The 15,158-nt window shown below is 42.6% G+C and overlaps 1 protein-coding gene across 1 annotated transcript in view; it reads right to left on the reverse strand.

Moving 5' to 3' along the window:
* The window catches only part of LOC133514668 (glutamate receptor ionotropic, NMDA 2B-like), a 126,168-nt gene that overhangs the window by 25,228 nt on the left and 85,782 nt on the right, over positions 1-15,158 (reverse strand). The window contains exons 8-10 of the mRNA XM_061846503.1: positions 8,421-8,535; positions 4,947-5,155; positions 4,538-4,709 (exon numbers count right to left, since the gene is read on the reverse strand). Of these exons, the coding sequence (XP_061702487.1) occupies positions 4,538-4,709; positions 4,947-5,155; positions 8,421-8,535 (496 nt within the window). The remainder of the gene's footprint in view (positions 1-4,537; positions 4,710-4,946; positions 5,156-8,420; positions 8,536-15,158) is intronic.

Below are 15,158 nucleotides of genomic sequence, written 5' to 3' on the forward strand. Positions count from 1 at the left end.
GGGTTCTGTACCTAAGTGTCCCGAAAACCCTCTTTGGTCTTTTGTTTTGCTTGCAAAAACTGGATACACAGCTTCGATATCGCACCCTGAGACCAGCATTTCCCAACCTTTATTGAGTTAAGGCAAGCAGTAAAAATCTCATGGCACACCACCAAATGAAAATGCCACAAAAGGTTAATTATGTACCCTGCCTTCTAACCTGGAGTGGCAGAACATTTCACGGTGCTGCCTGTTACTCCGCTTTGCCGGCATCGGTTTTTCGGACTAATTAAGTGAAATTGAAACTCCCGATGATCGCTCATGACACACTAATGTGCTGTGGCAAACCGGTTAAGGATGACTGCCATGGAACACATGAATGTCTGTATAAATTGTGCCACGAGAAAGCGGAACGGGGTGACCACACTGTGCGTCACCTTGGTTACGTGGTAATTAAAACTGTGACGCTTTGCTGCTTGAAAAAAAAATACAATGGAGGACAATTACTGAGCTGAAGACATTATTCCTCCTTTCCAGAAATTGTTCAACATGTAGCAGCCAGAGATTGAATGCACCAGTTCTTGTCAGCAAAGGGGTGCTTCTGAAAGATTACTCTGACCAATATACTGTGGCATTGGGTCCGTTATTGGCAATTTTTCCTCCCCACTCTATGTATCGGTGTTTCCCGTTCGTTAAGACAAAAAAAAAATGAAGAAAAAAAACAACATCATTGAAAACTATAAAACAATTGGCAGTTCTACTCAAACAATACTCTAAACAAGGTAAACTTGTTTCAAACTTAGATAACTGTGGTGTCTTTGTTTTAAGTACAAATATGACTGCTTGCGCCCTGCTTTTCTGCCTCAATAATGTTGATTCTTAGTTATCAGCCGTGGAGATAAAAGAATAAATGCACTGAAACATGTTCACTGATGTAGTATATCAGGAGTAAATATGAGGTTTTAGAGTTAGAGCTTGCAATCAGCGTGTAATAACAGCTTTTTAGAGTCTAGACACCGATCAGGTTGCATTGATATCCACCGGCCGCACAGAGAGTCTATTGCTGAGAGGCCATAAAGAGCACTTTCTTTTGTAACCAATAAAAAGGTTGCTTGGATATAAAACGAAACTCTCAAAACCAGACTGGCAGTTGCCTTCAAACAATGAGAGAGCTGGATGAAGAATTTTCTCTTTACGTAGATGATGATTCTCAGTTTTGATTGCCACAATCACAGATGTATTATTTGTTTCATTTTAAAAACACATTTCCATATAAATGTGGTGAAGGAATTAATGAGTCCCAATGATAGTAATAGCAAGGCTGGATGGGGCACCCAGGGCAAACAGGTCCAATGTAAGTGAGGGACCAGACAAAGCACACCTCAAAACTCTCTATGACGAAGAAAAATACTGGATTTTCTTTTTTATTGGGCAGATGAATGTCAGCGCGCCCCACCTCTGAAGCAAGCGCTGGAATTGGGGCTTGACGACGAGAACCCGGGGGCTGGTTCTGCACTCTTAGGGAAACTGAGGCACAGCCTGAAGGGCAACAGGAGTCCCTATCACGATGGGCTCCCTGTGGTAGGGATGAAGCGGGTTAGATCCAGTGTGAGCTTGTTGGTGGCCGAAAGTAGGGACCTTGTCCAATCCCCAAGGACAGAAGATAGCTCCAGGGATGTCACCTCTTTGGCAAGGAAGTAGCCTGAGCTGTTGAGCTAGGTCAAGGGTTGCTGGCTAGTTGATAGCTTGGGATCTGCAATTTATTGTATGCGCCTTTTCCTTTACAACTTCCAGAACAGCCTGGCCCAGCTCTCCCCCAGCCTTGCTTGGCCTGGTATGACCTCTCTTCATTTTCCATTCTATCATCTGATTAGATTGCATGTATGGTATGTGGTATATTTGTCATGAAATATCCAGTGTGTATGCATTTAACAAGTAGTTGGGGAAGGTGGACACTCGTACTGCCCACTGAAGGCAAAGAGATTGAAGAAAGTGGGTTATCGCAGTAGGTCACGGCTGCTCAAAATAGGCATCCTAATATCTAGCCTACTTCTACCCCCCTGTACCCCATGCACAGGTAGTATATTTAGCCCCCAATTTGTGCTAAAGTGGGCCGACTCTGTCGAGTTAATAAAGTGTGCATGAGTCAAAGCTCTAGCGCGTGAGAGAGATTTTGCGTGTGTGTGTGTGCATGAGTGAGTCATAAAGAGATGGCGGTGAACCTTTGTTCCCCACCTGTGAAGTGGACGTTTACAAGCAGGGAGACAATCGCTCATCCGCAGCTGTCGTTGTTGTCAGTGTCTGTGTGCGTCTACGTGAAATAGTCTTATTTGTCAGGATAGGATCATCGACGTGTACGTCTACCTGTATGCGTATGTTCGTGCCTAAATGTGTGAATTGCGCCCTGGGGAGAGAAGAAACCCGTGCAGCAGTGTACTCACTTCCTCTCTCTTGCTCTCTCTTTCTCTCTCTCTCTTGCGTTGCCTCTCCCTCTCTCTCTGCTTTCTCCATCTTCCTCCTACGACATGTTATCTTCGTGTTATGAAAGTGACCCATGTGGGTGTTATTGAGAATGAGTGAGCAAGGATCTGAGTTTGTGTGAGTGTGTGGAAGCATCTCAGCTAGTGTGTATGTAACTTTATGAAAGGCCCAACTCATTATATTATTGCCTCTAAGATTTTACACAAAGTGTGTGAAGGGCAGTATAATCTCTGAAACTTGCTGCAGCGAAATAAAAACTTAACAAAACATGGAAACAATTATTCATTCTCTCGACTACCACCCTATATATATTCATTGTCTTTTGAAGTGGTGGCAATTGTGTAAAAGGCCTTATGTGATGTCGGAAAGTGCTCAAAAGTGTGCTGAAGCACGTCCCCAATCTGTGTGCATTTGTGTGTGTGTGTTTGTGTGTGTGTGTGTGTGTGTGTGCGTGTGTGTGTGCACGCATGCTCAAGTATGTATGTCTCAGTCCAGATCTCAGTCCATTAAGAATTTGAGAGGTACTGTCATTTTGGCTGGTTTGCAACTGGAGAAGGACACAGCTAGTCTCTATCAAAAGTGAAGAATACAGCCGAACCATGGTGTGTGTGTGTGTGTGTGGTGTGTGTGTGTGTGTGTGTGTGTGTGTGTGTGTGTGTGTGTGTGCTTTGGGGAGGTGGGTGGGTGGGGGTTCGTGTGAGATGAAGTCAGAAAAAGAGTGCAAGTGACAGAGAGTGACGTTTGTGTAATAATCAGTCTGTGCCCATGTGTTGGCACCTTTACCATTACGCACTATTCCCTGTGTTCATGGCTTGTATACTCGTGTGTGTGTGTGTGTGTGTGTTTCTGTGCATTTGAGAGAGAGAGAGAGAAAGAGAGAGAGTTTGACAAATGCCGCCCCCCGCCCCCTTCCTAATGACCATTCATCTGTGAGGGCGAGGAGGAGACAGCACATTATGACGCTTTTAGCAAGGGTGATGGAGTCTATTACAGGTGAGCACACTTATAGCTCAGTGCACACTAAAGACACTCGCTGGCCTAGCAGGCTAACTTGAATGGCTTTGTATAATAGATTAAATGATCCAGTTTAATAGAAATTGAATAGCGAGTAGCAAAAAAAAAAAATATAAAAATGGACAAATCTTCATGGAGCCTGTGACTTGTGAAGGTTATGCAGACGTCCCTGTTCTCAGAGATGGACACGGTTGTGTTTTCCACCCATGACCTTTCAGCTGCTATTGATCTGCTTACCTTTTCCCTTCATTACCAAACGACCAGCCAGACAGCAGAAGTGCTGCTTGCTCCAAGGGGTTGATTCAGGAGAACTGACAAGAAGCTTTGCTCCGGACCGGGGTCTATGATGGAACATTAAGAGCCCCCTGACCCAACAGTTTGGGGCTGCTCAAATGTGAAGGTATGAAAACAAATTTCCATGAGGAGATTCACCCTTCAGACTGAGCAACTAAATATAGCAGAGTTCATATGGCCTATGGGAAGAAAGGCAGACATTTCTTCAACTTCACCCACACATAATTGCAACCAAAAACAACTGTCGGGATGGGGATGGCAACTTCCCACAGCGCTGTAAGCATGGGGGGCATTTTAGCACCCCCTTTCCCATATTATATAAGAGTACACAAAATATGAACATACGTGAACACGCGTTTCAGCTGTGAACAATTTTTACAAGACATCAGCAAGGTCAAGGTCCGAAGAGAGGGCCTGGCTAACAAACTGTTTTAGGTCATCTTGAAGGTGTTTGGAATGAACTAGGGCTTGAGATCAGGGCTCATAAGATGCAGGTGAAAACCGTTTTCCCCAAACTCTTCTCACAAACCTGGAATCATAAAATGTCTTTGTTCAGAAGAATTCCAATTCACTGGTCAAATTCAAACCCTTGAACTACCCCTGACAGTATTGGCAAGACCTTTGTTCGTACTGCCCATATTGTGGATGGATTTTGTTCAATAATTGAACTCCAGTTGTCATTCGTGAACTTTCCACACACAATTGTGCACCTATATTTACCAACTGAAGCATTGTCAGAGGAAAAAGGAACATGTAAAAGACATTGTACCTCTCCCACCATGCCGTTCCAGGTTCCATTGATCTTCTTGCCATGTTTGCCATTCGTAACGAGGTACAAGTCATATGTGAACTTGACTGACTTGGCGATCTTCTTCAGGATGTCAATGCAGAAGCCCTTACAGCAACGCTTGATGTAGATCCCTGACTCCTTTGTCTGATTCCTGAATATGGCAATGAATTTACAACACACAATTAGTTCTTTTCATTAATGAAAAACATATGTAGTCAGGCAAATTGTCTACATAAAAAGCAAAGTTAAGAATATTAAACCTTAAGCAATTGCAATTTTACATCACGGGTGAAAGCATTTAGTGTGCTCCATGTACCCAAATCAACTGGTGACTGTAAAATACACCCTTAAAATGGATTCAGGGAATAATTGCAGCGTTGATTCTCACAATGTTTTGATCTGCTTGCGGCAGGGCACGGTGTTCCTCATGCAAGTGCCACTAAGCGGGTCCACGTCTTCCACGATGACGAAAGGGGCCTCCTCCAGCGTCACAATGGACAGGTGGTCATCCTCCCTGGCTGCAACCCCACCGTAGAGTTCATAGCGAGGCCACACGTGGTACTTCATGGAAAGCGAACCGTTCTCCCATTTGCCCACCTACAGATAGACGAGTTGGGAGAACTCCAGCTAAAGACCAATACCAGAAGAGTAAGTTTGAAATTTGTCCATGTGCTTGTTTGACCACATTAAGTGTAAGATCCACTATTTCACTTTTGATAACAAGTGTACTTTGGTTGAGGTCTCTACTCCAATGAGTGGCATTCTACTTATATATGCTGATAATGACCTTGTTAAAACAACATACGTACATATCTGATGGTGGGATAGGACATTTGCCCAGTACAGTAAAGTTGCTTTTTCATCCAATTGTATTAGCGTGTTGTTTTTGAAGCCCCTTCTTTCTGACATACAACAACGACAAAAACGGTAAGAGAGGAGAAAAAGAACAGGCGCCTCGAGCTGAGAAAGAGAGGAAGGTTAAACTGAAGGACAACACTAAAATAGAGAAAAGAAGAGAATTCAGATCCGGAGTAAAGAGACGGTGATCGGATTAGATGGGAAAGAAGAGTGAGGAGGTGCAGATATGTATCAATCCTATTGTGAGATACAGCAAGATACGACACGGAAGATAGATGGAGCCAAGGAGTCACATGACCAGCTGGCGATGGCCACTCATTCACATGCAAAATGCGGCCTTCTCTGCGGAGGAGAGTCCAGCTGTACGCCTCGAGGACCGGCCAAGCCCTCGTGGCTCTCCTCCAACCAAGAGTCATCAATTAGTCCCCAGTTGTCGGTCACATGACGCCACTCTGCTGATGCCCTTTCCTTCAAGTAGCCGCTGCATTCAGTCCACTTTCATTTTCATTTTCATTTCAGGAAATGGCTTGGACCCCCCCAATGAAAGGCCACAATCATTAACGAGATTCAGAGCCGTAATAGGAGCGTACGGTATGTAGAATCGACAAACTTGTTTAAATATGTACTCTGCATGTAAACATATGTTCCACTGCAGGGAACCTGACAGGGCTGACTGAAGTAGACGAGGCTTAGTATCAGTTTTGCCCTCTTGCATGAGTATGTATGAGTATTCCATGAGTGGAACCCCACTACTTGCATACTTACTTACATAGATATCGAAAAACATCACTTATTTTGTGTAGTCTTGACATGAATTTACGTGTTTATTTCATAAACGTTGGAAACAAAACAGGCCTGATCCTTACCAATCAGTATTCACCCGGAAACAGGAAATGCAAGTTAACCGTACTGAACATGTTCAGAAGTTATGCCAAAAGCACACGTACCGAGCTTCTTCACCTACTGCGAGCGCATTTACGTCGAAAGTCATCAACATCATGAGCCATGTCAAAGGAAATTCAGTTACACTGAAAACATTTCTGGGATATAACACAGGTAACGTTTCAGCATCTAACTATAAGTATGAGATTGTGATTTACTTTGACTTGATCTAAGTTCTAACGTTAGACTAGTCTGTCCATATATTGAAATGTGAACTATCTATATTTAGTTTTGAAATTGAATGTCTATTGACCTCTTTAAAAATGTCTGTTTCAGTCTGTGCAGTGTCAATAAATTCTGATTATGGTATTAGGTAACAGCTACATACTCGGGTAAAACAACTCCGTAGGTTATTTTAAAGTCTTGAGATTCCATCCCTAATCACACCCCCAACTTTATATCTGCGGGCATTACTGACCACACCCGTACATTTTTCAAATATGAATGACTGGGTACAATATAGACAAAGATGGAGAGAAAGGGGGCTCGTGGGCAAAGAAAGAGGGAATGAACACGAGTGGGCACTTCAGAGTTGTCAAAAGGTGCCAGGAAGGACGCTTGAAAGAGCCGGAACTCATTAGGATCCACAAAAGGAGTTCAGCTGCAAGTGAAGCCGAGAATTAAACATGAGTGAGAACGCTGGCTCGAGAGGGGGTGCGAAGAAGTGGGGGGGGGGGAAGTGAGACAAGGGAGGCAGAAGGGGAGACGCTCACCTTGTTCTCTGATCACAGGACAGAATATAGATTGGAGAGGTAGAAGACAGAGGAATACAAAGAATAGAGAAGAGGAAGAGTCACAGAAGTCAGCTACAAGGGCGGGCGAGGAGGGGGCGTGCTTGCAGTGACTTTACAGGTGGCGCTGTGTGTTTCGGGTTCATTTTCAAATGTGACAGCCAGTCTCGGGATTATTAACCTACGACCTGCCACATCTGGACTTTCTCCATCTGCTTAAGACCTTTTAAAATGAAAACATTAAAATACTTGCACAGCTCCAGGATTACTTTTAAAAAGTAGTTTTGTCCTTCGTTGCACATCTCCAAATGGCATTTATATATATATATACACATCCATCCATCCATCCATCCATTTTCTTAGCCGCTTATCCTCACGAGGGTCATGGGAGTGCTGGAGCCTATCCCAACTGTCAACAGGCTGGAGGCAGGGTACACCCTGAACTGGTTGCCAGCCAATCACAGGGCACATAGAGACAAAGAGCTGCACTCACAATCACACCTAAGGGGGAGTTAGAGTGTCCAATTAATGTAATACATGTTTTTGGAATGCGAGAGGAAACCAGAGTGCCGGGAGAAAACCCACACAGGCACGGGGAGAACATGCAAACTCCACACAGGCGGGGCTGGGATCGAACCAGTGACCTCAGAACTGTGAGGCCAACGCTTTCCAGCTGAGGCACCTCCACAAATATGTCAATCCTGCAAATTAAAAATATATATATATTGCTAAGAGTAGGGACAAATGTATTGCCAATATTTCATCCTAATCTTATCAATTGTATTTTTCACTTTAATGTTTTGATTAAAGAATTTTCAAAACTCTAATCGTGACTAAAAAAATATTTCAAATCAATCAGCAGAGTTTGATGGCAAAGAATAAGAGAAATGAGCTTTAGGTGGTAGCAAAACGAAAGGGAGAGTGATGTTGTCGGACTACATAATAGTGGGTTCGTGATAATTAGCATCTTTGCCAAGTACTCATTCAAAAGCATCGCTCAGGAGCCTGCGCTGCAGCATGCTGCTCAAAGGCACCTTCACCAATCTGATAATATCTAATCAGTGTGGCGCCTATAAAGCTTTGGGCTTAAAATGCTTGAAAACTGAAAATGTGATGATGAGGGAATCCGATATTTTCTGTCCCCATCAGGCACTCCACTCACTAAATTAACTCGGTGCCACTGCTAACAGTTTTATACCATTCAACTGATGTCACGTGTAATTCTTTCACATTAAAAGAACCAAAATAAAGGAAGACAAGGTACTATTTGTTTCTCTTGGCAACTTGTGACGTGACCCAAAACTAAGACACCCGCACACACACAAACTCACCCTGTCCCACTGTCTGTCCTTGTTGAGCAGAATGATGACCAGTTTGGGGTGCATCTGGTAGCCGTCCTCACTGAACGAAAGATTACGACCCTCGAACGTTACATTCATTAGGTACCTGAGTTGAGAATAACAAACAGGAAACATTTATTTGAATATTTTGTAGGTCACATACTGAACATATACTGTACCGTATTGTATTGTGTTTACAAAAAGAGAGTCAGCCACAGACACATAATATGAATGTGTAGGGTTTATCATTGTGGATATAGTTTGCAGTGCTGTGGAATGGTTTTAAAAAGTACACAAAATGTGTGGAACTTTTTGTGCATATGTATTGTGTCAATGGCATTTCTAATTGTTATTTTGATCAAACAACTCATCTGCATGAATGATGTCACCCTCAAAAGTAACTAAGAGCAGCCAGTGTGTGTGTGAGAGAGAGAGTGATCAAGGGTAATTGGAGGGGAAAAACACAAAAAGGGAGTTTTCCAAAACAAGGCTTGTCATTATCCAGGGACAGAGCTATAAATTAAATAAAAAGGACCACAAAATTACGTCTGTTTTTTTCCTTTATTTTTTGGTTGTGTTGTTCTTGAGTTAGTTGGCAGGTTAACTATGATGTCACACTATTTATGTAATTAAAAAAAAAAAAAAAAAAGCTATCGCCACACCGCTTTCGCACGCCATTGTCGACGCACGAGCCAGACTGGAATTTACGGGTCCACATTGTGACGCGGCAAGCTGAACTGAACTTCAGCTTGGTGGAGTTACACCAAAATCTGAATGGCTGAAATGCACACAAAAGTGACAGTAGCATGATAATAAATAATGATAAAGTACAGTATGGTGATAATAACGTGCTTTCCTCCATTGCAGATGCACTTTATTTTCTACCTGTACCTACAAACACATCATCAAATGACCAACCAAAGACACACCTCCATTGTGCTGTAATTTCAGCACCCCGCATAAAATCCCCAATATGAAGAATTAATTTAAACTATGTATTCACTAGCGGTACGCTCGAATCTTCGTGTTACTCACCACGGCTGCTTTTGTCAGTCTGTTTTGTGTTGTGGAGGAGCAGAAAACGAGAAAAAGCAGCATTGTTGCTGTCAAGTGAAATAATTTCACCTCGTTTCAGCTGCACAGCACGCACGGATGCGCGCGCACATGCACTCACAAGCACACAACACACGCACACACTTCAAACACTCTCATGCAGCGATTATATTGAACGAGCGTAGGAGTGTGTAAGCGTGTGTACATGGGAATATTTATGTCAGGTGAACTCAAATCACTTCACACACCCCCTCCTGCGCGTGCACACGGACACAAACACGCGCATACAAATGCTTCCACTTACTCTTCTCCTCTCTGCTTAACATAATGCATAACCCCTGACCTAAACCTTAACCAACAAATATGTCCAACCTCAATCTTTGTTCTTTTTCCCTGAACGCCAAGCCTCCCCTCTGCTTTGAATTGAAACCTTTTGACAATGTGTCCCGACATGACATATAACCCGGATGTCCTCAAGCATGAAGTCGAAAACTCCAACTGCTCCTCGAAGAGATAGAAACACGAGAGACATGCACTCAAACACAGTCTCTTTCTTGATTATTTTCCTCCTCACCTTTTACTCTTGGTCTCTCACCCACCCAACCAACCAACCCCCGTCTACTCAGTGACAGTTTCTATGGAAACAATCTACCTCATAACCTCGGCTATCATATATATGTAGATGAAATATGCACAAGAGGAGAAAAGCTATTTATCCATCTGTCTGCCTACCAAGTGGCTACCTACATACCTCCCTACCTTACAAAATGGAATGTCTTGCGTAGCAATCCGGCAATTAAGCTAATGGCGGTATATTTATACGATTTCCTGTATTGAATATTGATCTTTTCCATGAACTTGGACGGGCGGCCACATCCGGGATAACGCCGTCTCGTGCGGCCCCCGTTCGTCCCCCGCACGGCCCCATCCCACGTAGATCTGGCACCGATACAAAGTGCACAGAATGTGCCGCATAAATCGTAGGCCATTTGCAAAATGACTTGACGCGGCGGCCCCTTTAATCTCGACTGGTACGCGGCGCGATGCGGCGCCGTTGTTTGCGAGCGCGTGTGCGCCCCGCACATCCCTGACAGCGGCGACGGAGTGAAACACAAGCATATGTGTGTTGCCATGGCACCCACAACCGCTGTGACTTCCGAGCCAATCTGCTGTGTCGCTATGGCAACGGTAATCTCTCGTAGAGGTGGGCGGGAACGAGACAAAGGGTGTGATGGGATTCAAAGCGAAAAAGGGGAAGAGGACACGTTGTTACGATTCAAATGTCTTCCTGCTCTATTTGGCTGGCTCGTTTTCTCTCCTCATCAGTCTTTGTTTTGTGCCTTTTACTGAGACTGACAATGCCAATAAGGTATTACTTTAACTCTGCCAAGTCGATGATTATAAGTGTATAACTGCATTGTGTCACACTGAGAACTTTTTACATTTAAAGAAGGTAGTCAAATTAGTAGAAATATTCGTCAGTATCACACCGTGCACAAATTGAATCTCATTGTGTGCACTGAATATTGTGGCTTGAGTTGACATCCCATTTCTTTTAATTGGTACTCTTTGGTTCAGTCTTTGTTTTTCCTAGTTTCTACTTTCACATGTCGGGAAAGGTACGTACCACTTTTTGGTCGTAAAAGAATCTCAGCCAGATCCCGCAGGTCCCACTTGTACGTCAGCGTGCCTCGCGTAAAACTACAAGACGGGTTGCTATGGTTACTCTTTCCTCGCAGTTCAGCCCGCGTCCCTTTATGCAGTGGCGCCATGTGACGTGAAATTGTAACACCGTCGTGTTTATTGAATTGGGCACCCCCAAACTGCCTTGATTTGATGTCTTGTTGACACTATCAGGTCAAATGAAAAGAACCGTCCTGCTGAGCCGCTAACAAATAAATAAATACAACAGTAGCTCTCTCCACCTGTCAAAACTAAATTATGTGAAGGCATTCAGAGGAAAAATTAATCCAGTCACGCTGCTTTACTCATAAATGGTCTTATTTCTAGTTACATACTGTATGAGAAGAAAACGTAAGTAACACACGCAGACACGCAAAGAGCCGCTCACTACAGTATACTAAATTCATGGGTTGACACAGATATGCTTAAGCGCATGTTCTCATGTGAATAATCGACGAGGAGTGTGAAATATTGATAAGACAGTTTTAATAAATTAACCCCAGAATAAATTAGTCATGAATTACGCGCCTCAGCAATTACTGAGTCGGAATGCACTTATTATATTTGCACAGAAGAACCTGTATGGAAAATGCCCCATTTGTCACCGCGTGGTCATGGGAACAGAAAATGCACACTAACATACTGTAACTTTGCTGAAAGCACACTGAGGGAAGTCAGTGTGACTGTGAGGAAGGTTGGAACTTTTGCGGGAGCCTTAACTGATGGACATATGACATAACGCATCAACCGATTAACCGATCAGTAAATTAATATGAAATAGACAGGAGTTTAGGTTCTGCAGAAAGAGACTCAATACAGGTATACGGAAAACAAATCATTTTCTCAAAATTCAGTCAAGAACATTCATTAGTTTTTTTTAAATGTACTGTATAAAATGTATCAGGTGGCAGAAAATAAGAAGTATAACAAAGTAAATGGGCAGAGTGCGAGTGGAAGATAAGACAATAGGAATGTAGAAAGCTAAGTAAACACAGAAGACAAGAAGGTAGCAGGAAAATGGGACACTGAAACAAAAGTTGTATTTAAAAATATATAATAATAAATAAAGCAGGAGCATCCTAATCGAGGTCAAGCGAAGAGCACACTCACACACATACATGGATGGACAGATGAGGAAAGCGCATGCGCATGAGAACACGCGCATCGCATTATAATGGCGTTTAATAATCACAAATTCTTTCGTAAGCAGCTCTGAGGAAAGTGGAGTTCAAAAGGGTCCACAGAGCTTAAAACGCATTTGACACCTTTCCAAGTTCAAGCTCACTTGGTACGTTTCCACGGCACGTGGGGTCAGCAGCCCTGCTGTCAAACTCATGATCCTCACGCCGAAGTGCATTGTTGGCTTCCATCGCTGCCTGGCTCTGTTCTTCTTCTGATTCTCCTTTCCTCACGCACCTCTCCTCCTCCTCCCCTTCTTCCCTCTGCTATCTTTTCTAGTCAGGTTAGCAGAGGGACTTCATTTACTTACAGTTGTGACCTTCGCAGAGCGTGCTGTGTCCTTTATTTGTTGTTGTTGTGCCCTGGTTGCTTCGTTTTGATTGCTTATGGATCTAAAAGAACATGAACACTTGAGAAAAAAATATCCAATGTCCAATAATCTAGTCCTCCATCCATTTTCTGTAGCACTTGTAAACATTACAGTCCAAGGTGAGCTTCTGTATATGAAAAGAGTTTTATGGTTGAATTTCAGTTTGTTTTACAAACAAGTATTACTGTGAAAAATGTTTTAAAGAAAAATGGGTGACAGTTTGTAACAAGTTCATGTACAATTTTAACAAAAAAAAAAAACCAGACAAATTCACATTTAACCTTTTTTACAGTACATTTTAAAAAAGGATTTAAGTGTGATAGCTGGTAACATTCAACTTTTGTTACATTTTTGTTTTTAAAAAAAAAGTGTTCAATTTTTTTAGATTATAATTTTTTCTTGTAACCTATTGATGCAGCTCATGTTTATTTTTATTAGGAGAATAGAGTATGTGGTGGACCAATTCAAACATGGGCAGAGTGCCACAAATTGCCCCCGGCCAAATGTTGGACAGAATTCTGTTCAACAATGTTTTTTTTTTTTTTTTTCTTCTTCATCAGGAAACACACTCAGTCGACACTAAGTCAGTTTGAAAAAAACAAACTTTCGGCTGGAAACGTGAAACATGCACTTTCAAAGTCATGCGTCACAGCTTGAAAGCAAAATCGAACAGGTTTTGTTGACCCGTGGAACTCTTTCTCATGATTGCCTGCTCTCTCTAAACCGATGTGATTTCCTTGCAATTGAACAAAAAATATGTTCCACTAGAAACGGAGCATGCGGTTTTAGCGCTCAGGAAGGTAATTTGAGATGACGCTGCTCGGAATAAATAGAAAACAGGAAATACACCAAGCAGTTTCTGAATCATGCTCATTCCATTTCTACAGATTAATAACTACTCCTAATGAGTTTTTGAGATTCAGAACAAATTCTAATCCAATTCCCATAGTTTGCCGATTAGTCTTCCATTCAGCTGCTGAGTTCAATCAATTTTCCATGGTTTGTTTTCAGGACCTATTTATTGCAGACTCTCAGAGAATACAGAATTAGTCATGACTATCTGATAATTAAGAGCTACAGATGGGTGGAAAATGAAAAAAAAAATCAAAAACTAAGTGGGGAGAACATTTTAATGGAAACAGCAAACCAGAAAAAGAGGCTCGCTTGGTGGTGGAAAGATGCTGGCTGGTAAGTAGTTATGCAAAATCTCCCACAAGTGTTCAATTAATTAAAATGGTGTGATTGAAAAGGCCGCAGCATATGAATCACATCCTTTTCATCCTCATCAAACCATTCAGTGACACACTGTCCTGCGTGGAAGCATTTTTATGTGTCTGCACTCATTTATTTCCTCTCCGTGGTATTTGAGTTCACCCGAGACTGACACTGCCTTTCATTGAGTTGTTTCTCCTCTCGTTCTCCATTTATCCATCACCTGAAGCATTGATTCACTTAGTAGCGAACCGTCATGCATGGCATCAAGGCTCCCCGTGCAAGGAGCCATTCAGTTGCCATTTCATAGACTGTATCCAATTGATAATCTCTTGATTGAACACTTGAAGACAAAGGTTATCGCCACAGAAATGTAGTTAAGGCAGCGAGGGGCGAAGGATCTTAGTGGTGCTTGCAACTGATCTAATCAACAACATAGCTAAGATGATTAGAAAACTCCACGTCCAAAGCTCAGATGGTGGCTGTGATGACACAGCACAACAGTCGAGAGGATGGAGAAGGCGCAGGCTCACACCCTTATTGTTCATTTCAGTAAGCATGCTTGCAAAAACCTGGAGAGATCTAGAACCCGTGCTGGATCCAGATAATTATTGTTGACAAATTCCAAGGTGTACCGTGTATGTATTTGCGCAACGAGGATGGGAGCATGGGATGACTGTTGTGTAAAGTTAAAGACAACAACAAAAAAGGAAGGAAAGTATACTACAGTGAAAAAAATAAGTATTTGGACACCCTGCTATATTGCAAGTTCTCCCACTTAGAAATCATGGAGGCGTCTGAAATTTCATCGTAGCTGCAGGTCCACTGTGAGAGCGATAATCGAAAAAGAAAAATCCAGAAATCACAATGTAATATTTTTTAACAATTTATTTTTTGTGATACAGCTGCAAATAAGTATTTGAACACCTGTCTATCGTCTAGAATTCTGACCCTCAAAGACCTGTTAGTCCGCCTTTGAAAGTCCACTTCCACTCCATGTATTATCCTGAATCAGATGCAACTGTGTGAGGTTGTTAGCTGCATAAAGACACCTGTCCACCCTATACAATCAGTCAGACTCAAACTTGTAACATGGCCAAGACCAAAGAGCTGTCCAAAGACACCAGAGACAAAATTGTACAACTCCACACGGCTGGAAAGGGCGATGGAAAAATTCCCAAGCATCTTGGTGAAAAAGGTCCACTGTTGGAGCAATCATTAGAAAATGGAAG

Source organism: Syngnathoides biaculeatus, chromosome 16 (assembly GCF_019802595.1).
Source record: "Syngnathoides biaculeatus isolate LvHL_M chromosome 16, ASM1980259v1, whole genome shotgun sequence".
Classification (NCBI taxonomy): Eukaryota; Metazoa; Chordata; class Actinopteri; order Syngnathiformes; family Syngnathidae; genus Syngnathoides; species Syngnathoides biaculeatus.